A 24,384-nucleotide genomic window follows, 5' to 3' on the forward strand; every position below is an offset into this window, starting at 1 on the left:
ATTCTACATTGCACAGGACAGTTCTGTACAGCAAAGAATTATCTGGCCCCAAATCTGTAGTTTGAAGGTCAGTAGGTTGAAGATGAGAAACACTGGTTGCAAAGTTCCCAAATAGGAAATTAAGTGATTTTGTAGGTCAGTAGGTTGAAGATGAGAAACACTGGTTTGCAAAGTTCCCAAATAGGAAATTAAGTGATCTTGTAGCCAAAATTTTGAAGAAAAATTTTAGGTTATTTTATCTGTATTTTCACAGTTCCTCCCATGTCTTTCTGGCACCTGTAATTGTTCCTTCATTTAAATTTAGGGTTTAATCTGTGGCCATAATAACCCAGTTATTCACTTAGGGTAATTGAGATGGAGCATGACCCCCTGTTCATTTTCACTTTGAATATTTGATTCAGAGCAGTAGGAAGTAGCCATCCAAAGCCCAGGGATCAAAGAAAGACAAAGTACATTTCCCAGGTGACTGAGTTTTAAAATCTGATCCTTAGAGTTACAAATACAATCTAGCAGCGAGTGGTGTTGGCTATTGATGCTACTTCAGCTGTTAGTATTAACCCAAATCTTAGCACTGTTCTTAGCATGATTCCACTAGCTATCATTTGTTGAACACTGTGCTAGTCACTTTGCATTTCTGCATATCTATACAAATGAATAGTGAAATGTAAAACTCACTGTAAAGTGAAGAGAGAGCTGAGAAAAGTATGAAACTTGCCAGGAGTAACTCATCTACTTAAAGGGCAGAGATAGGGTTGGTACACAGGTATGTCCTTCTCCAAAGCCCATGTTGTTAGATGTTAAGAACACGGCAGTGTACCTGAGGAAGGACTAAGGTAAGGAGAAAAGCATTGGAAAAGTCCTAGGGTATGTAAGTTTTGACACTGTTTGATTCTCTGTGTTCCTTGAGCTAAGACTTGGATAACACAAGTAATACAGAAAGGAAATATTTTGAGTTTTATAAAAATGTTTTAAGTTTCACTTTGGTTATTATGATCTGTGCTAAGATCTCAATTTGTATCTTCCTGGGATATCAAATTCTTGAAATCAAAGGGCTCTAGAGATCAAGTGCTTCCACTCCCAAAGAAGTTTGCGATTTAAATAGACATTCTGGGTTTTAGAGGCAGTTTTGCTACTTTTGATATTTCTGGTGTTAAGACTGCTTTACCCTTTTTTTGTCTATATAATGGAGAGAATATCCATTCCTTTCTACCTCATATTTTTTTAATGATTAATTGTGATAGTAAAATTAAAGAACTTCGAACAGTATATGTGAATATTACAAGTACTTTTTCTACTAAAACTTACAATGACTATAACCTATGTCATATATGTAACCCAAGAGTTCTAAGAAAATACACCAAAGAGTTAAGTATTTGATTATTTATCAAAGTCAAAATCCTTGGTGGTGTTTGGAAATTTAGAATGGTCAAGGTTTATCAAATAAAGTGGAAAGGTTGGGTCAATTGTCTGATTAGTTCAGTGGGGAAAATGCCTCAGCTTCTCAAGTCATCTATTTAACTAGCAAAACTTCTTAAATCTATTAATATTTTATTTCAAAAATAATACAAACCCACTTAAAAATTTAGAAAATTACAAAGAGGAAATAAAATTCACTGAAATCCTACTACTCGGAATTACTTTTCCAATTCAGCTCTGAAACTTGACCATACAGTTTCTTTATATTATTTTTAGCCTCTTGTTAAATATGGTCTATGCTAAAGAAATATGAATAATTCTCATCATTATCTGCAGCATCCCTGAAGAGCTAAATATCCAGTCAAAATCTGGATCATCACATAAGCACTGAGGATTAATGCTGGACGTGGACAGAATACAGTGATTTGAGAGTGTGATTTCTAAATTCAATCTATGCTAAAATATAACTTCTTTTATTTATCTGCCATGTTTTCTTGAGCAAGTCATTTAGCTTCTACAGTTTTCATTTCCTCATGTCCAGAATGGGAATAATAATACATACCTTATTGTATGGGTAGTAGGTAAAGAACTAGTAGGATATTTGGCATCTTACAAATGCTCAATACAAATACCGTTTACAAATATTATTATTAGTGTGTCCTTGCAGAAGTGAGTGTTTGTGAGACTTGAGCTCAATTTGACCAGCACAAAGCATCCGTAAAGAAGAAAAGTAGGGAAAAAAGTTCTAAGAGGTTTACTGGGGTCTTGAAGAGGCTTCAATATGAAGTTAAGAAGAACCTACTTGGTTCTGCAGCAAAGTGACAGCACGTGAGGTCTGATCAGAGCAGATGGACTATTGGAACTCTATTTCAAAATGGAAAACATGAAACTATTGTGAAACATCTCTTATTGGCATACGAGGAGCAGGGTGTGGTTGACAGTGAAGACAGGGTGATTGCAGAGACTCCTGCAGCAGCCAAGGTGAGAGGTAAAGAGAATGGAAAACAGAGTAATAAGAGTGGAAACGGAACCAATGACCTCATCTCATTAGAGTAGCAGCATGTTTCAGTGCAACACTAGAATATGAGTACCTGTTTGTGTTCAGTTCCTTCATGCCACAGATAATCATGGGCGAGCATGTACCTCTGCCCTTCCAATACCCTTAGGAGGAATCATGAGCAGTAAAGAAGATGATGTGTGAAAATATCCTATATTCTGCATAGCACTGTTCATGTTGCCATTAAAAAGTGACATCCCTGTAACCCAATTACAGCTGGATACCCTCCCACACTATTTTGCATTTTTCTTTCTTTGGGTGAAAGCACTAAAAATCATGGTCAAATCAACAGTAAGGCAACCCAGAGGCACAGTGATTTAAAATACTCTCAGCCCTTTGTTCCTGAGTGTGAAACAGCATGCTCTCTCATTCTAAAGCATGGAACTTGGGGAAATAGGGCCAAGGCTGGCTTCTGCGATAGAGAAAGGTTTAAAAGAGGTTAGGGCAGTTAAGTAGGGACTGCTACCTGAGAACTAAATGGTATGGGAGCTTCTATACAAAGAAGCTGAGATAAAAATATCAATACTCTGAGTATTATGCTTTCATACTATTTGCAAAGGATTTATTCACTATACCAGTCACACTGTACATGGAAAATTTAAGTTCCCTGAGAACCTCAACACTCATCAGACATCACAGGGGAAACCACGTTATAGTGATTTGGATATTGTTCCCCCATCAAGCATGACAGATTTGAACTGTATTAGTCCGGGGTTCAGTCAGGAAAGCAAACTCACTATGAATAATAGAGTATAGCAGATTTATTTCAGGATGAAGATCTTGTACAATTATAAGAGAAACTGGAGTACTAAGGGTCCAAAAGTGGAAGCTGAAGGATCGCAGTAATGTTATAAACAAGCCATCTTGGGCACTGGAGCAGGTGGATAAGTCAGATCTTACAAGTGGATCTGGAAGGGTTGCAAGTCCAGCTGCCAGAGTGGACATGAGGAGACCTTGGTATAGACTGTCATCTCTGAAACTGGGAGTGGGTCTGGGGTCGCTGTTGGTCATCAGTGCCAGCAGTTGGGACAAAAGCTGGTTATGAGGAAGGAGACAGGGACACACTCTTCAGCTTATCAACATCTCTCTCTCACCACAGTTACTTACATGTGGCTTTCAGAGAAACTTGTCGTTTCCACCTTCCGAATTTCACTCAATTTCCTTTTTAATCAACTCCAACCCAGAACCATACAGGGAAAGGAAATTTGGGAAATTTAGTTTTAGCTAAGCCAAGTTTGTTGGTCCTTCTTATCTCTGGATTCAGATTTCCCCTGATCATCACTCAGTTTTCTAATGAAAATAAGCAAGGATTCAACGACTATATATTGGCAAAATGTTTACCTTCTTAACACATCAGCTGCTAAACATGTGTTTCACGCTATCTCTTTACATTAATAGTTTGTCTGGAGTGTCTGAGTGTCTCACTGAATTAACCAATTTGACCACACTGACAGACAGGCAGGCTAATCAATGAGCTTTCAAAGCTGGAACTTGGGTATAGCACAACCTTAGCCATGGAATTGTAGCATTCAACAACTTGACAACAACAGTAGAGTTTAAAAACCATTACGCATCTGTGACTAAATTCCATCAGTGATGCTCTTGAAAATAATTTCAAAATAACAATCAGAAAATGTTTGATGAAAGAACAGCACAGAGCAATTCACTCTATAGCATAAGATGGATAAATACAATTCAGAGATGTGTTCCCAAGTGCCTTTTAGCTAAAAGAAGTGATGCTGTCGTTGTTTGATATGTCAAAAAATAGTAAAATTGTGTAATACTTCTCATCTTAAAATCATTGAATATCAGGGCTGGAAAGGTCTGCTGGTACAGAGATTATAAACTCTAATATTTTCAAGGGCCAAATCAGAAATAAGCTGAGAGGCTAGTCCCCAGGCATAGCTTATTGTCCCTGGTCTCATTTTTCCTCAGCATCTCATTTCTTTTCTATTCCTACACCCTCATTTGGAGTGATTTTGATGTAGTAAAAATATAGGCAATGGGCAGGTGCAAAGGGGCAGAATGTCCAGCCAGGAAGTAAATAGAAAAACCTGGCAGTTGAATAGAAGATGATTTTTCTGGAACCAGTTCTCTGAACAGCCCATCGTCATCATCAATCCTCACATGCTTTGGACTCTGGAAATGTGTTCTCAAACACAAAGCATGATCCAGCTTCCACAAATATTTTATCACACAACAACAAATCATTTGGCAAATTGTCAACTTCTACTTAAGAGAGACTCTGAGTCTGGGTAAGCAAGATAAGTGTATCGCCATGAATTTAGGTATACTAAATTATACCCGTGGCCTTCGATTCAGTTTAGCATTGCTACATAAAGAGTACAAAGTAAAAGGACAATTGACAGTTATTAAGAGATGCTGTGACCACCCAGTAGATTTTGATAATTTGCTCCCAGAAAACACCCTTCCTTCAATTATTGGTGATTTTGAATAAGACTTCTGTGTAGAGGATGAGCGGTTGCACCTCTCCCCTTTCCAGCTGTACTATTGTGGCTCTGTAAAGCTCTTATCACAAATGTAGCACTTCTGTGTTCTTTGATATAAGTGCTTTCTATTAATTTCCATGCATGCAAATACAGGTAAACCACACAAACTAAAATAAACCAAGCTTCCTGCTCTTTTTTGAAGTAAATTGACATTGTTTCCGGGCTCAGGGTTGAAAACTGATTATAAAGGTGGTCAGAGCATTCAGGGAGAGTTTGTTCTTTATTCAAATGTTGATTGAATTCTGTATATACCAGATTTCTTCGTTGTGAGTTTCTGGCAAAGTGAGCAGACAACACCTATTGTTAGCTGCAGGTTTTAGGAAATGCAAGTTTGATTTTTTTTAATTACAGGGAGGGAAAGAAACTCTCTTCATCTGTTTTTCTGGTAACCTAATAGGTATATTTTCAGATTGAGTTTTTTTTTAACAGAGTCAAAATCTATTATCTTTGTTCCTGAAATTAGCACTAATTTTGTAGAGTAAACAAAATATCAAAATCTAAATTAATGCTAAAAGAAACAAAAACAATTATAATATCAACTCTCTCCCTCTCTGTAGAAAGTTGATATTTAATATATTGATTTATATATATATATATATATATTCTGGATATATTATATATATATTCCTAAGGTCACCATGATCTGGGTCTCTAATAAATCTATAAACATGATATACTTCCACTAATAAAAAGGCTAAAAATTTTTATAATGGTTAAATGAAGCAGCACACTAGCAGATGTTTAACAACCACCTCTCTGAAAAATGTTTGTGTACACATATATATGTGTTTGTATACCTATATATGTGTGCATGTATGTATATATATGTTTATTATCAATAACATTAATACAATGAATGTTAGCAATTTAAATATAATAATAAAATGTACAATACTCTTTGTTATAAATTCCATAAAGTCAATTTATTCTCACAGAAGGCTTCTGTTAAGTTTTACTGAATGCATATACTCCTAGCTAATCACTTGTTTCAATTCAACAATGACTTGACAGTTGGAGTTGCGTTCCAATCCACTAAGTCTATTCCAGGTTATTGTCATTAAATCTGATATGTTATATAATCTTAAACAATTTCTCACCCTTTTACAAATTATTTCATTACTGAAAACTCTTTCAGCATCAGCACTCAACCAAGCCCTGATTTGTAGCATTTGCCACTTTCTAAATACTCCTGTGGCTGATTTCAAGCTAACATGACATCACCATGAATGAGGATTTGGGAAGAGAGATACAGTAGTTCTTCATGATACAGTATTTCCACCATACAGGTACAATACATATAAACCACTTCAAGACCATAAATAATAATAAAATGTAGTAAAGCAATTAGGAAGTAGTGAGTTTTGAATATTTATTACTTTTTAATATAATTATTTTACTTTTAAGATGACATAATTTAACTTTGAATAATGGCTGTGTTTAATAACTTGCTTACAAAATTCCTGAAAGTAGCACTCAGCTCTCAAGAGCTGCCACAAGTCACTTCCTGCACATCCCTGGCTAAATAAATTATTAATATACATATATGATATAGATGTTTTGTATTACATATAAGTTACATATAAAATGTAAACCTAATCTATGTGATTAGAAGTCAGATAGTGGTTATCCTTTTCTCAGCTGTGATTGGTGGGTCTTCTAGGATGACAGCCTAGGTCTGCATCCTGACTTGAGTACTGGTTACATTAGGTGGGTTCAATTTGTGAAAATTCATTGAGCTGATATTCATACTCAATCTCAATAACCAAACTGAGCATGATTAAATCTGAATTGCTAAGGGTGGGACTTTGGCATAGTATTCTGAAAGGTCCTAACGTGATTCCAGTGTGAAGTTTGAGAACCAGAATTTTTCCACATAGTTTAAGTGATCTGTCAACTCACAGTAGTTTAAAATATACTAATGTGTTCACTTAAAAAAAAGAAAAAGGTTATATAAAAGATAATAGAGTTGCAAAAAAATCATATAATTAGGAGGTATTTTGAACAAAATGTAGCTCCCTATCATGACTTAGGAGGCCCTGGGTAGTTTAGTCTCTCTCTCTCTCTCTCTCTCTCTCTCTCTCTCTCTCTCTGTCCAGCCTTCTAGTTTTCTCTGATTTGAATTCAGTGAAGCCACATAAGCCAAACAAAGTGAAACCAGCAGAGAAAATATCCAGACAACCTGCAGAATCACAACAAAAAAAATAGTGAATTGTTGTTTTAAAGCACTAATTTTGGGGTAGGTATATAGACAGCTATAGGCAACTGATACATATACCTACAGTTTTAAACAATATCTGTAGGATTGCAAAGGTGTTCTTAAGGTTTGCATATATTTTAATGAAAGGAGGTACATTAAATCTATTTTTTTCCCAATTTTACCTGCTTTTGCATTAACAATGGTTTTAAAAATGTGACTGCATTTCTACCTCCAATTCCTCTTTTATTCTGGTGAGTTGAGAGATACAGATAGTTTTCTCTTTCCCTGTCAACCTCTCCACTTAGGACACATCCTTTCTTATATTTAAAATACATAGTCTCCAAAGTGAGGTAGTTTGCACCTATAGAGTGTACAAAATGAACCATTGATGGTGAGGGAAGAAAATGTTAGGCATTCTATACCTGTCTATTTTATCTAATACTTTCCTTAACTTTGATTTTTGTGTGTTTTATAATATAAATTTAGATTTGTTGGGTTTATATGTTTATAACTACTACTTTATTTTCTGGTCATAGAATTTTGGTGACTATCTCTTTAAATCATATTATAGTTTGAACAGAAGCTAGCTTCTTTACACAATGAACACCAACCTGAAAAAGCCAACTGTTACATAAATTTGAATTTATGTTGAGAAGCAAAGTCTTGAATAAATACTGAACAAAATTTTCATCTGAGTATTGGATTCTTTTCATAAACTCTGCTATTTTCTAGTCCTATGGTCCTTGATGAGTCTTGTACCTCTGAATTTCAGTTTCTCCAGCTATAGAAGAAAGAATAATACTTCCTCTGCCTACTTTTAAGCACAGATGAAACACTGCATGTAAAACACTTTATAAACTATAAAACACTAGGTAAAAGATATAACTAATCAAATATCAAAGGTTAGTCTTTCTTTTCCCTTTAGAACTGGACATTCCATGATTATTAACTTATTTTCAACAAGAGCAATATATATATATATATATATATATATATATATATCTCAGAATGAGTATATATTTGAGAAAAATGACATCTTTTAAGCAAAGTGTGTGGAAATGATAAAATTCCTCTTAAGAGTTAAGGAGAAAGGGAAATTATTGGTTCCTTGGAGGATTATTCAGAGTGGAGGTCACATTTGAACTTGGCTGAGAAAGGTTGGATTTGCCTTCAGTTGGGGGGAAATCGATCTGAAGAAAGACAATGCAGGTGGAGACAATCATATGAGGAGAGACTTGGGAATAAAAAAAACACTGCAGAGATCATACTAGTAGTACAGTCTGACTTAAATGAAGGATACATGAAGGAGAGTAAGGGAAGACATGGCTCATGACACAGGTGGAATTGAATTAACTGCAGAACTTTCAATATTTGTTGAAGGAAATTGCATTTAAATGCTTGATTAGACAGTTTGAACTTCATAGGAAATGGGATCTGTGAAGGTCTTGACACAGAGTAATGACAAAATCAGCTGTGCTTTATGATTTGTCTGCACAGGAGTCTGTGTCAGTAAGCTATGTCTTGGAAAGGATGTAGAGGATGTCTTGAAATAGGGAGAAGTCTTAGGAGACCACTATAAAAGTCTTGGGCAGAGTAATGGAGGGTTGGCTTGACTGATGACCCTCAAACTGGAAAAGGAATGAACAAATGTATCCTGAGGTAAAATACAGCACAAAGGTTTTAAACGTTTATATTATTTATGACACAATATCAATGGGCATCTGCTACACAATAATATTAAAATAGCATTGGCTGTGTGTTCAATATGCTACTTCCTGAACAAACAACACTAACATTATGCCTGAGTAGGTCAAGTGCGTCTGAGCAAACTGTATTAGCTTTACAAATTAGGGGTAGCTTTATGTGTTCATTGTATATCATGATTTGTTTTAAAAGCAAAAAAGTACCTATCTGAGACCAAATTATGTGTTGTGATTAAAACACTTATGCCTAAGAGTGGATTCTAATAATATCCAATAAAATTCTAAAAGTGTTTGGGAATATTGGATTACACCTAAGTAGTCATAGGGGCTTACTTTGAGACGTCAGTCATTTATTCACTTATTTCAAAATATTTATTGATTGCTTACTATGCATCAGGCAGTGTTCTAGGCATGAAAGATGCAGTCATATATACGACTGGAAATAGTTTTATCTACGCAGAGCTTATATTCTACAAGATGTAGAAAGAAAATGGACAAGTAATAAATAAGCTAATTTCAGACAGTAAAAAGTGCACTGAAGACAGTAAAATACGATTGATGAGAGTAGGGCCAGTGATGGGACTAGGTGCTGACTTCCTCCACAGTGTTCTAAGGGAAGGTCGTTCTATGGAGGTGATTGATCTGAGGTAGGTGTAATGGAAAGAGAAGATTTGGAGAAAGATTTGGAGAACAGTGTTTTGGGCAACTGAACAGCAACTGCAGAGACCCTAAGGAACAATTTTGAAATTTCTGGGAGCCTAAGAAAGAATAATGGCTCTAATATAATGGAAAAAGGGGAGTTTAGTATAAGTTGAGATGGAAGGGGTTGACAAAAGTCAGATTGTCTAGTGTCATGGTAAGAAGTTTGATTTTAAATCTGAGGAGAGATTTAAGTGGAAAAAAAAAACTATCAATCTCCCATGTTATTTTCAATTTGTGGAATAACTATTTATGGTACACCTAAAATTAAAAAAATTACCTGATGTTATCACTTCCATAGAATCCTTGACCCTTTTCTTCAAAGACTTCAGGTTAAAAATGCAATTCCTCACATTCCTTTCTACTAAGGGGTCTACATTCCCTATACAATATCTTGTCTACATAAAAGTCATTTCCTTCCAATGCTGAAAAAACAATTTTTTTCTACATTTTGTTATCATTCTTAAAAAGCAATTTCATTTAGGATTTAAGAATCAATTATTTTTGCAGGAGCTTCAAGATGGCTGAAGACTAAGAGGCACAGATCACATTCCTCCCCACAAATACATCAGAAATACATCTACAGGTGGAACAACTCCTACAGAACACCTACTGAATGCTGGCAGAAGACCTCAGACCTCCCAAAAGGCAAGAAACTCCCCATGTACCTCGGTAGGGCAAAAGAAAAAAGGAAAAACAGAGAGAGACAAAGAATAGGGACGGGACCTGCAGCAGTGGGAGGGAGCTGTGAAGGAGGAAAGGTTTCCACACACTAGGAAGCCCCTTCATGGGCGGAGACTGCGGGTGGCGGAGTGGGGGGAGCTTCAGAGCCACGGAGGAGAGTGCAGCAACAGGGGTGCAGAGGGCAAAGCGGAGAGATTCCTGCACGGAGGATTGGGGCCAACCAGCACTCACCAGCCCAAGTGGCTTGTCTGCTCACCCGCTGGGATGGGCAGGGGCTGGGAGCTGAGGCTCTGGCTTTGGAGGTCGGATCCCAGGGAGAGGACTGGGGTTGGCTGCGTGAACACAGCCTGAAGGGGGCTGGTGCGCCACAGCTGGCCGGGAGGGAGTCCGGGAAAAAGTCTGGACCGGACGCTTTTTCTTGCCTCTTTGTTTCCTGGAGCGCGAGGAGAGGTGATTCAGAGCGCTGCTTAAGGGAGCTCCAGAGACGGGCGCGAGCCACGGCTATCAGCACAGACACCAGAGATGGGCATGAGATGCTAAGGCTGCTGCTGCCACCACCAAGAAGCCTGTGTGCGCGCACAGGTCACTATCCACACCTCCCCTCCCGCGAGCCTGTGCAGCCCGCGACGGCCAGGGTCCCGTGATCCAGGGACAACTTCCCTGGGAGAACGCACCACGTGCCTCAGGCTGGTGCAACGTCACGCCGGCCTCTGCCGCCACAGGCTTGCCCCGCACTCTGTACCCCTCCCTCCCCCCGGCCTGAGTGAGCGAGAGCCCTCGAATCAGCTGCTCCTTTAACCCCGTCCTGTTTGAGCGAAGAACAGACGCCCTCAGGCAACCTACACGCAGAGGTGGGGCCAAATCCAAAGCTGAACCCCAGGAGCTGTGTGAACAAAGAATAAAAGGGAAATCTCTCCCAGCAGCCTCAGGAGCAGCGGGTTAAATCTCCACAATCCACTTGATGTACCCTGCATCTATGGGATACCTGAATAGACACCGAATCATCCCAAATTGAGGACGTGGACTTTGGGAGCAACGATATTTTTTTTTTTTCATTTTTTTGCTTTTTGTGAGTGTGTATGTGTATGCTTCTGTGTGTGATTTTGTAGGTATAGCTTTGCTTTTACCATTTGTCCTAGGGTTCTCTCTGTCCGTTTTTTTGTTTTTTTTTTTTTGTATAGTTTTTAGCACTTGTTATCATTGGTGGATTTGTTTTTTGGTATGGTTGCTATATGTTTCTTTTCTTTTTATTAATTTTTTTTAAATTACTTTTTATTTTAATAACTTTATTTTATTTTACTTTATTTTATGTTATTTTATTTTATCTTCTTTTATTTTTTCTTTTTTTATTCCCTCCCTTTTATTCTAAGCCATGTGGATGACAGGCTCTTGGTGCTCCAGCCAGGCGTCAGGGCTGTGCCTCTCAGGTGGGAGAGCCAAGTTCAGGAAACTGGTCCACAAGAGACCTCCCAGCTCCACGAAATATTAAACGGCAAAAATCTCCCAGAGATCTCCATCTCAACGCCAAGACCCAGCTCCACTCAACGACCAGCAAGCTACAGTCTTGGACACCCTATGCAAAACAACTAGCAAGACAGGAACACAACCCCTTCCATTAGCAGAGAGGCTGCCTAAAATCATAATAAGACCACAGACACCCCAAAACACACTACCAGACGTGGACCTGCCCACCAGAAAGACAAGATCCAGCCTCATCCACCAGAACACAGGCACTAGTCCCCTCCACCAGGAAGCCTACACAACCCACTGAACCAACTTTAGCCACTGGGTACAGACACCAAAACCAACGGAAACTACGAACCTGCAGCCTGCGAAAAGGAGACCCCAAACACAGTAAGTTACGCAAAATGAGAAGACAGAGAAACAGCAGATGAAGAAGCAAGGAAAAACCCGCCAGACCTAACAAGTGAAGAGGAAATAGGCAGTCTACCTGAAAAAGAATTCAGAATAGTGATATTAAAGATGATCCAAAATCTTGGATATAGAATGGAGAAAATACAAGAAACGTTTAACAAGGACCTAGAAGAACTAAAGAGCAAACAAACAGTGATGAACAACACAATAAATGAAATTAAAAATTCTCTACAAGGGATCAATAGCAGAATAACTGAGCCAGAAGAACGGGTAAGTGACCCGGAAGATAAAATAGTGGAAATAACTACTGCAGAGCAGAATAAAGAAAGAAGAATGAAAAGAATTGAGGACAGTCTCAGAGACCTCTGGGACAACATTAAATGCACCAACATTTGAATTATCGGGGTCCCAGAATAAGAACAGAAAAAAAAGGGACTGAGAAAATATTTGAAGAGATTATAGTTGAAAACTTCCCTAATACGGGAAAGGAAATAGTTACTCAACACCAGGAAGCACAAAGAGTCCCATACAGGATAAATCCAAGGAGAAACACGCCAAGACACATATTAATCGAACTATCAAAAATTAAATACAAAGAAAAAATATTAAAAGCAGCAAGGGAAAAACAACAAATAACACACAAGGGAATCCCCATAAGGTTAATAGCTGATCTCTTAGCAGAAACTCTGCAAGCCAGAAGGGAGTGGCAGGACATATTTAAAGTGATGAAGGAGAAAAACCTACAACCAAGATTACATTACCCAGCAAGGATCTTGTTCAGATTCGACAGGAAAATTAAAATCTTTAAGACAACCAAAAGCTAAGAGAATTCAGCACCACCAAACCAGCTTTACAACAAATGCTAAAGGAACTTCTCTAGACAGGAAACACAAGAGAAGGAAAAGACCTACAATAACAAACCCAAAACAATTAAGAAAATGGTAATAGGAACATACATATCGATAATTGCCATAAATGTAGATGGATTAAATGCTCCAACCAAAGACATAGACTGGCTGAATGGATACAGCAACAAGACCCGTATATATGCTGTCCACAAGAGACCCACTTCAGACCTAGGGACACATACAGACTGAAAGTGAGAGGATTGAAAACGATATTCCATGCAAATGGAAATCAGAAGAAAGCTGGAGTAGCAATTCTCATATCAGAGAAGATTGACTTTCAAATAAAGACTATTACAAGAGAAAAGGAAGGACACTACATAATGATGAAGGGATCAATCAAATAAGAACATATAACAATTGTAAATATTTATGCACCCAACATAGGAGCTACTCAATACATAAGACAAATACTAACAGCCATAAAAGGGGAAATCGACAGTAACACAATCATAGTAGGGGACATTAACACCCCACTTTCATCAATGGACAGATCATCCAACATGAAAATAAATAAGGAAGCACAAGCTTTAAATGATACATTAAACAAGATGGACTTAATTGATATTTATAGGACATTCCATCCAAAAACAACAGAATACACTTTCTTCTAAAGTGCTCATGGAACATTCTCCAGGATAGACCATATCTTGGGTCACAAATCAAGTCTTGGTAAATTTAAGAAAATTGAAATCGTATAAAGTATCTTTTGTGACCACAAGGTTATGAGACTAGATATAAATTACAGGAAAAAAATCTGTAAAAAATACAAACACATGGAGGCTAAATAATACACTACTTAATAACCAAGAGGTCACTGAAGAAATCAAAGAGGAAATTATAAAATACCTATAAACAAATGACAATAAAAACATGATGACCCAAAACCTACGGGATGCACCGAAAGCAGTTCTAAGAGGGAAGGTTTTAGCAATGCAATCCTACCTTAAGAAACAAGAAACATCTCAAATAAACAACCTAACCTTGCACCTGAAGCAATTAGAGAAAGAGGAACAAAAAACCCCCAAAGTTAGCATAAGGAAAGAAATCATAAAGATCAGATCAGAAATAAATGAAAAAGAAATGAAGGAAACGATAGCAAAGATCAATAAAACTAATAGCTGGTTCTTTGAGAAGATAAACAAAATTGATAAACCATTAGCCAGACTCATCAAGAATAAAAGGCAGAAGACTGAAATCAATAGAATTAGAAATGAAAAAGGAGAAGTAACAACTGACACTGCAGAAATACAAAGGATCATGAGAGATTACTACAAGCAACGATATGCCAATAAAATGGACAACCTGGAAGAAATGGACAAATTCTTAGAAATGCACAGCCTTCTGAGACTGAACCACGAAGAATTAGAAAATATGAACAGACCAATCAGAAGCACTGAAATTGAAACTGTGATTTAAAATCTTCCAACAAAGAAAAGCCCAGGACCAGATGGCTTCACAGGCAAGTTCTAACATTTAGAGGAGGGCTAACACCCTTCTCAAACTCTTCCAAAATATAGCAGAGGGAGTAATACTCCCAAACTCATTCTACGAGGCCACCATCACCCTGATACCAAAACCAGACAAAGATGTAACAAAGAAAACCACAGGCCAATATACTGATGAACATAGATGCAAAAATCCTCAACAATATACTAGCAAACAGAATCCAACAGCACATTAAAAGGATCATACAGCATGATCAAGTGGGGTTCATCCCAGGAATGCAAGGATTCTTCAATATATGCAAATCAATCAATGTGATACACCATATTAACAAATTGAAGGATAAAAACCATATGATCATCTCAATAGATGCAGAGAAAGCTTTTCACAATATTCAACACCCATTTATGATAAAAACCCACCAGAAATTACACATAGAGGGAACTTTCTTTAACCCAATAAAGGCCATATATAACAAACCCACAGCCAACATCGTCCTTAATGGTGAAATACTGAAACCATTTCCACTAAGATCAGGAACAAGATAAGGTTATCCACTCTCACCACTATTATTCAACATAGTCTTGGAATGTTTAGCCACAGCAGTCAGAGAAGAAAAAGAAATAAAAGGAATCCAAATCGGAAAAGAAGAAGTAAAGCTGTCACTGTTTGCAGATGACATGATACTATACATAGAGAATCCTAATGATGCTACCAGAAAACTTCTAGAGCTAATCAATGAATTTGGTAAAGTTGCAGGATACAAAAGTAATGTACAGAAGCCTCTTGCATTCCTGTACACTAATGATGAAAAATCTGAAAGTGAAATTAAGGAAACACTCCCATTTACCATTGCAACAGAAAGAATAAAATATCTAGGAATAAACCCACCTAAGGAGACAAAAGACCTGTATGCAGAAAATTATAAGACACTGATGAAAGAAATTAAAGATGATACAAATAAATGGAGAGATATACCATGTTCTTGGATTGGAAGAATCAACATAGTGAAAATGACTCTACCACCCCAGGCAATCTACAGATTCAATGCAATCCCTATCAAGCTACCACTGACATTTTTCACAGAACTAGAACAAAAAATTTCATAATTTGTATGGAAACACAAAAGACCCCGAATAGCCAAAGCATTCTTTTTTTTTTTTCTTTAAAGGGCTTCAAATGCTTGGCTTATTTATTTATTTATTTATTTATTTATTTATGGCTGTGTTGGGTCTTCATTTCTGTACAAGGGCTTTCTCTAGTTGTGGCAAGCGGGGGCCTCTCACTATCATGGCCTCTGTTGTTGCAGAGCACAGGCTCCAGACATGCAGGCTCAGTAGTTTGGCTCACAGGCCTAGTTGTTCCGCGGCACATGGGATCTTCCCAGACCAGGGCTTGAACCCATGTCCCCTTCATTAGCAGGCAGATTCTCAACAACTGTGCCACCAGGGAAGCCCCAAAGCATTCTTGAGAAAGAAAAACGGACCTGGAGGAATCAGGTTCCCTGACTTCAGAGTATATTCCAAAGCTACAGTAATCAAGACAGTATGGTACTGGCAGAAAAACAGCAATATAGATCAATGGAACAGGATAGAAAGCCCCGAGATAAACTCACGCATATATGGTCACTGTATCTTTGATAAAGGAGGCAAGAATCTATAGTGGAGAAAAGACAGCCTCTTCAATAAGTGGTGCTGGGAAAACTGGACAGCTACATGTAAAAGAATGAAATTAGAACACTCCCTAACACCATACACAAAAATAAACTCAAAATGGATTAAAGAGCTAAATGTAAGGCCAGACACTATCAAACTCTTAGAGGAAAACATAAGAAGAACACTCTATGACATCAATCACAGCAAGATCCTTTTTGACCCACCTCCTAGAGAAATGGAAATAAAAACAAAAATAAACAAATGGGACCTAATGAAACTTCAAAGCTTTTGCACAACAATGGAAACCATAAACAAGACAAAAAGACAACCCTCAGAGTGGGAGAAAATATTTGCAAATGAAGCAACCAACAAACGGTTAATCTCCAAAATATAGAAGCAGCTCATGCAGATCAATATCAAAAAGCAAACAACCCAATCCAAAAATGGGCAGAAGTGCTAAATAGACATTTCTCCAAAGAAGATATACAGATTGCCAACAAACATATGAAATAATGTCAACATCATTAATCATTAGAGAAATGCAAATCAAAACTACAATGAGATATCCTCTCACACCGGTCACAATGGCCGTCATCAAAAAATCTACAACAATAAGTGCTGGAGAGGGTGTGGAGAAAAGGGAACACTCTTGCACTGTTGGTGGGAATGGTACAGCCACTATAGAGAACAGTATGGAGGTTCCTTAAAAAACTAAAAATAGCTCTACCATACGACCCAGCAACCCCACTACTGGGCATATACCCTGAGAAAACCATAATTCAAAAAGAGTCATGTACCAAAATGTTCATTGCAGCTCTATTTACAATAGCCAGCACATGGAAGCAAACTAAGTGTCCATCAACAGATGAATGGATAAAGAAGCTGTGGCACATATATACAATGGAATATTACTCAGCCATAAAAAGAAACAAAATTGAGTTATTTGTAGTGAGGTGGATGGACCTAAAGTCTGTCATACAGAGTGAAGTAAGTCAGAAATAGAAAAACAAATAGTGTACGCTAACACATATATATGGAACCAAAAAAAAAAAAAAAGAAAGGAAAAAAAGGTTGTGAAGAACCTAGCGGCAAGACGGGAATAAAGACGCAGACCTACTAGAGAATGGACTTGAGGATACGGGGAGGGGGAAGGAAATACTGGGACAAAGTGAGAGAGTGGCATGGACATATATACACTACCAAACGTAAAATAGAAAGCTAGTGAGAAGCAGCCGAATAGCACAGGGAGATCAGCTCGGTGCTTTGAGACCACCTAGAGGGGTGGGATAAGGAGGGTGGGAGGGAGGGAGATGCAAGAGGGAGGAGATATGGGGACATATGTATATGTATAACTGTTTCACTTTGTTATAAAGCAGAAACTAACACACCATTGGAAAGCAATTATACTGCAATAAAGATGTTTAAAAAAAAAGTTTTAAAGAATCAATTACTTTTGAAAAAGATTTGATTATCATACAGCTACCTTTATTAGTAGGCATTGCATAAATATGGATTTTCATCATTTCTTAATTGGACCATCTCCAGTAGAAATTGCAAAGACGTCACTTGACTTAAGAATATAGCCTGGTGTTCCATTCCTAAAGGCGCTATTATGCTAACAATAAATCTGAACAAGACTGTAGGCAGAGTGTGGGTTGTGATGTACTCAATATTTATCACACTCTGACCCAAAGGAATATCCATTATGTGCTTCTGGTATCCTTAAGTAAAGCAGGTTTATTACACCTGCCAATTTTCATGGATTTGCTGTGTGAAACATCGTCTCTTTGAAGAAATCTTGGTCACAGTGCATATTTCCATTCTTGTGGCTTTCTTTGTCAGCTAGTTCAATTACTCTGGTTCTCAGTTCAATAGAAACTATGTTTGAAATAGAGTAAAATTCAAGCAGTCATACATACTTTTCAATGTCCCCTTATCACAGACCCCTGATTGTGAGTATTTAGAAGAAGGTACATTTTCTCCAGATTCACGTTAAGGCTACGCCATTTGTAAAATGGGATGCTGTTGAAAAACACTGACAAAACAGTTTTTTTTTTTTTTCTTCATTGGTATAATCCCTAGAAACAAATTGATTCAAGTTTTAAGAATCATTTACTCTGGAGTAGTTTTGAAAATAATATAACTACATTTATCGGTAGATATTACATAAAAATAGTGGCAGGAACAACATCTTATAATTTTAGTCTCAGTTTGTTCCTCAAGAGTAATTAATACAGTGAGAGAAAGTGGCTCATTAGGCCCTGATGACATAATACAATAGTTACATGCCTACAGGAGGCCTTTAATCCTGCTTTGCCAATAAATGTGACTAGCTTCCTGTTCACGTCCTTGAATTATTCAGTTTCTCTCTGGAAAAACTGAGTCTCATACTGCATAAGCAGTACTTCTTCAGGACTAACCAAAGAGATGTTCAGTCATAGTTTTATAAGATATGGACAAAAGTGTTTGGCCATAGGAAAAGAAATACAAATGGCACACAAATGAGCCACATATATTTATTAACCAAATGTGTTGTTTAAAAAACTACCATTTAAGCTGTAATATTTTCTTAAAGTAACAAAGTTAAAAGAGAATTTATTAGGTGGAAATTCTTAAGATGATATTATTAAATCCCTTATAACTAGTGATGTTTGCTATTTCCTATTAGGTTTGAGTCTAAAATACCAGCCATTTGACCTTCATTGACACTACTCTTAAGGACAGTAGAGTTTTTATGAGGTTCTGGGTTTAAACTTGTGCCATCTCTAAGCCTGGATAACTCATAACATATATAGCACAAGATTTAGCTGATTATTACTTTTACCTTACTAATCAAGTATTTAGTATTTAAAAATATATCAAATTTTTAAAGATTTGGACTTAAATCTGTCTATAATTTATCAAATATTATATGAAAATCATAGTGAGATGAAAGACTTAAATGAATAATAACATATAGTACATTCTGAGCCTTTTTTTCACCATTGGAAAATTTAACACTTAACCACATCGGTAAACCTTGGGTTTCCTACGCATGTGACATTCTAACATCAACAAAATCTGATCCTACATGATTTTTTTAGCTTCTGCTATACCCTACAGATTTGTTCCAGCCACTTCATTTACTATTTATTTAAGCATAAAATATTTTTTCATGAAAACTTCCCGTACTTCATGAAAACTTTCTTGGCTACAAGAAAAGAAAACAGAGTTGTCGTTTTTCCTCCATTGATCAATGTGGTCTCCAATTACCCCATTAATGTTATGTTTTTTCCAACCCTGAGACATAGATGGTTCAGTAATTTGGGGGCTGAAAATCAACCTTCTGAGTCTATATTAAGCCTCTTGATGCTTTTTATCCTTCCAGGAAATATTGTGCCTTTTCTCCATTCCTTTATTTTCTCTATTCCTCATTCCCAGCGGGGAGTAGATATCTATCTCAAGTGGAATTATATTTCTAATCTAACTCCTTCACTAATGTTCACTAACATACGTTAAAAACAATTTTTAAACCTGTATTAGACAAGATTCTTTCCATCACAAGGGACAGAATTTCAATGGAAATTGGCCTAAAATAGGAAAAGGGCACCTTATTGGTTTATATTGCTTAAAGTTCAAAAGATAAAGTTAAGAAATTGTGCCTTTCTTCCCTTGGATTGTTCTGCCTCTGTGAATTTCATTTCCAGGCCAACTCTTCCTTCATAGCAGTCCTTGGTACACCTTTATACTAACTAGAACAGCACAGATGCAATGTCTTTCTGTCATTTTAATTTAGCAAAAGCCCAGGGATTTGTTTGGATATAATATATCCTGAACCAAATAGTATGGTGAGGGAGGATGGAATATGCCAATTGGCTGATCATGAGGTTATACCAATCTCATTCAAACTACAGAGACTGATAGGAAAGATTGGTTTCCCAATAAAAATCAAATATTCTTTATCAGAGGAAGCAGAAATGGATTGAGGGTTGACAAAAACACCAGATGTCCTCTTAGAACATTTCCATGTTATATGCTCCCTACTATGTTTTTCAAATAGCAAGTTGTACTTTCTCTATTGTAATTGTTGACTTACTTGCTTGTTTCCATTTTTAGGCTGAAGAGGACAGGGACCATAGCCCTCTTATTGGTGAAGGTCAATATCTAGCTCAGTGCCCGGCACATCTAAGGTACTAAAACTATCTGTTGAATTGAATGGAATTGCTTTATTTAATTAATTTGATAAATATCTACAAACCATATGCTAGGCAATGGAGAAACAGCAGAGAATAAAATGCTGTTTTATTTTATTGGAAATCTCTGCTCTCCTGAAATTTACTTTCAAATAGGACATAGTTCGAAACTTTCAAATGTTACTAGAGTTTCATCTCTAAAATTCTATGATAATAACATAACATAGGGGCAGTCGTACAGGGATACACCGGAACAATTATTCCTCAGAGGAAATTATATGACTAAACCTTTTCTACTTGATGATAATCCAAATAGAACCAATGCATTGGATCTAATTCATTCATTCGTTCATTCAACAAGTATTTACGGAATCCCTACCAAGTGCCAGGAAGATAGAGTCCCAGCTCTCCTGGAACTTAAAGGTTAGTGAGGTAAAAACACGTTGCGTTAGTTTCCTATGGCTTCTCTAAAAATTACAACTTGGTGGCTTAGAACAACACGCATTTATTTTCTCACAGTTCTGGAAGTCCCAAGTCCAAAATGGGTTTCACAGGGTGGAAACCGATGTATCCACAGGGCCATACTCCCTCCAAAAGAGAAAACATCTGTTTCCTTGCCTTTTCCAGCTTCTAGAGCTTCATTTCTCTCATTTCTTGGCTTATGGTCCCTTCCTATATACTTAAGGCCAGCAGCATAGCATCTTCAAATCTCTCTCTCCTCTTTTATCACATTGCCTTCTGCTCTGTGACAAATCCCCCTTTGCCACCTTCTTACAAGGGCGTTTGTGATTTCCCACTCAGTTATTCCAGGATAAACTATCCATCTCAATATCTTTAACTTAGTCACATCTGCAAAATCCATTTTGCTACTTAATGTAAAAGTCACAAGATCCAGACATTAGGTCCTAGATATCCTTGGGGGCAGTTATTTAGCCTACCACACACATTAATGAAATAATTAAAAAGTATATAATTAGTGGGCTTCCCTGGTGGTGCAGTGGTTGAGAGTCCGCCTGCCGATGCAGGGGACACGGGTTTGTGCCCCGGTCCGGGAGGATCCCACATGCCGCGGAGCAGCTGGGCCCGTGAGCCTTGGCTGCTGGGCCTGCGTGTCCGGAGCCTGTGCTCCGCAACAGGAGAGGCCACAGCAGTTAGAGGCCTGCGTACCGCAAAAAAAAAAAAAAAAAAAAAAAAAAGTATATAATTAGCAATCATGTTTCTTAATTAAATGGTTTTCTCATAATATTTTAAAAATATTAAAATAGAACAATAGAACTTTTAAATACCCATAACTTCAAAAATGTTCCAGAACCATAAAGTGTGTCTGGGTAGATTATGGTTCATGGTAAAAGCCTAAAGGCCAATGTTCATAGTAAAGGAGTTAGATGAAGTAAAGTTAATTTAAAAAAAAAAAAAAGAAGAAGAACAGGAGAAGAGATTGGTGGCAAAATTTTAAATTTTAATTTAGAGCGTGGAGAGATTTAAAATGTTAACATTTTGAAAAGACTGTAACCATAAAAATAGGAAGGAAAAAGCACATAATTGTGAAAGATTTGCTGGCCTTTCAGAATGAATCAAAGGCAAGTTTTAGAAAAACAAAGAAGATATTACATATACACATAGAAAGAGTAGTATATCATTAGAGAATCTAATTTTCTAAACTAGCATAGTATGTGCAAGTAGGGAGACACACCATGAAATCTCTAAAAAAAAACAAGCAGATTTAAAGCAATACTCTCTTGTGTATATCATTATCAGCATCCTTACCTCTGGGGCAATGTTTAGCTCAGATTATCTTATTTAAATAGCTATGGCTTACAAAAAAAGATCCAATCTGTTCTTTCACAAGAAAATTGTACACCAAGGATATATGATTATTTTTCCCTTTAGGATAAAGCAAAAAGACATGTTGAATCACATGCGGTTTCAATAAATAAAAGTTAACAGAAGAACTGGAGGATTTTTCAGACCTGATATGTGCTCTGAAAATAATATATTTTTTTTTTTTTTACCATAAAAGTTCTTCTAGAGACACTGTGTTGATTCAATATAGATATTTAAAGGGCAAAATGTTAATGTTAAATTTTGACGGGAAGCTGAAACTTGAGGGTAGAAATATAATTTTTATTCACATATGTATAATTTGGGGGCACCTTGATGCAGCTTTTTTTTTTCATCTATTACAAAAAAATATTGTTATTTAACTCTGATTCTTTGTTATAGAGAGTTAGAAGTGACATGAATCAAAGTAATGTTATAACTTTGAATAAACATGATATGGCTGTAGCACTTCTAGCCACTAGATGCTCTAGTAGTAAAAATACTTTTATTTAAATGGTTTTCTGATTCTAATAGTTGTTTTCTGCATATTTTAGCCTTCTTATAGCTTTTAAGATTAGAAATCTTTCCACTTCTTAGAATTGTCATTAAATATTTGTCTCTTACAATTACTGTGTTTCTGGCTTGTAAGTTACTATGTTTGTTCCTGTGTTTCTCCCAATATATTAGGGCTTTGTCATGAACATTGGAAACTTCAATAGTATCCACTACCACAGTTGATGGGAAGCAGTGTGTTGTAATAGAAGAGCTGCTCTGGCAATCAAATGACCCGGACAATATCCATGCTCTGTGGCAACTCACATAGGTAAGCTTGAAAATTCAGAACAGAATTCTGTGTTCTTAATAGACTATGGTTGATTATGTACAAATACAGCTACTAGTATCCCCTTTACTGTTTCCATGCCCCTTTACAGTGTAACTTTGTGGCTTTTCTATCAAGAGATGCAGGATATTTTCATATCTCTTGAATCTGGACTGATTATGTGACTTGGAATTGTTAAAAGAATGCAGCAGAAATGACATTGTGTTAGTTAACAAGCCTTGACATTAAAAAAACTTGCATACTTCTGATTTCTCTTGGAACTCTGAGCAGGCACTATGTGAAGGAGGCCAGACTCACAAAGGATGAAAGAACCTTTGGCCCAGGGCAGAGACAGCCCAGTGGTCTCAGCTGAGAATATCCTAGACTAGCCAGATCCCAGATGACCCAGTAGCTAACCACAGATGTAAAGTACTCAGGCAAAATCAAAAGAATAGCTCAGTTGATCCCATTTAAAATTGCCAACCTACAGACTTAACTAAATACATGGTAATTTGTTATTTTAATCCATTCAGATGTGGGATGGTTTATTACATGGCAAAAGCTAACTGATACACAGACTTAATATATTTTAGTTGAGTGAAAGGATATATCATTGAAATGCAAAGAAAAAGATTTCTAAAGTTATTCTACTTCTGATGTGAAATTCTATGTTACTTTTTCTTCTATACCAATATAGCTTTTTTTTTATCCATACCAAATTCTAAATTTGAGGGGAAATATACATTTCTATTTTAATTTTTAAAGACCACTCTAAAGGAAATAAAAAAGAAATATTCTTCATTATTTATTGATAAGAAAATTACTTAATCACATTTTTTACTATAAAAATTTCATGTGACAATTTATAATTGAAATAATCTTAGTTCTGTTTAAAAATGGCACTTGATTTATTTTTTAAGGATTAAACTCTCTATATTAGCCATAGAGATTACCTTCAAAGTTTTATCATTTTAGTCATTTAAATAACATAAGTATTTTGTATTTGAAAATTGCTTCCCCTGCAGAAAAAAATAAAATGCCAATAGATTATCGAACAAAACTCATAATAATAGAACACTTTACCTGCATAAGTATTTATGAGTGTCAGCAGAATTACCAATTTCCAAAGCAACCTCATTTCCACTTTCTGAGGTCAAAATTTCTCCCATACAATCAGCCAGAAGGAAAATGTCTATCTTCCAGTCTGAAAGAAAAAAAAAAGTCATGAAATGACAAATATACAAACATGCATATTGTAAAGTATGTATGAATTGTTGCATATTCATTCAAGTTGATATTAAAATATTAACCTAAATAAAGCAACCTAAAGGTCTACTTTATATATATATGTGTAGTTTGTAAATTTCCATAATTTCAGCTCATATTTCCATAATTTCAATTCATACCTTAGAAATACATGTCAT

At 36.5% G+C, this 24,384-nt stretch overlaps 1 protein-coding gene across 1 annotated transcript in view; it reads right to left on the reverse strand.

Annotated features, from left to right (window-relative positions):
• The window catches only part of CNTN6 (contactin 6), a gene marked incomplete at both ends in the record, with an annotated part of 231,957 nt that extends 207,859 nt beyond the window's left edge, over window positions 1-24,098 (reverse strand). The window contains 1 exon segment of the mRNA XM_082849209.1: window positions 24,044-24,098. Coding sequence (XP_082705335.1) covers window positions 24,044-24,098 — 55 coding nt within the window.
• Window positions 24,099-24,384: the final 286 nt, after the last annotated feature.

The sequence above is a fragment of the Leucopleurus acutus genome (assembly GCF_964270905.1).
Source record: "Leucopleurus acutus genome assembly, chromosome: 10".
NCBI classification, from domain to species: domain Eukaryota; kingdom Metazoa; phylum Chordata; class Mammalia; order Artiodactyla; family Delphinidae; genus Leucopleurus; species Leucopleurus acutus.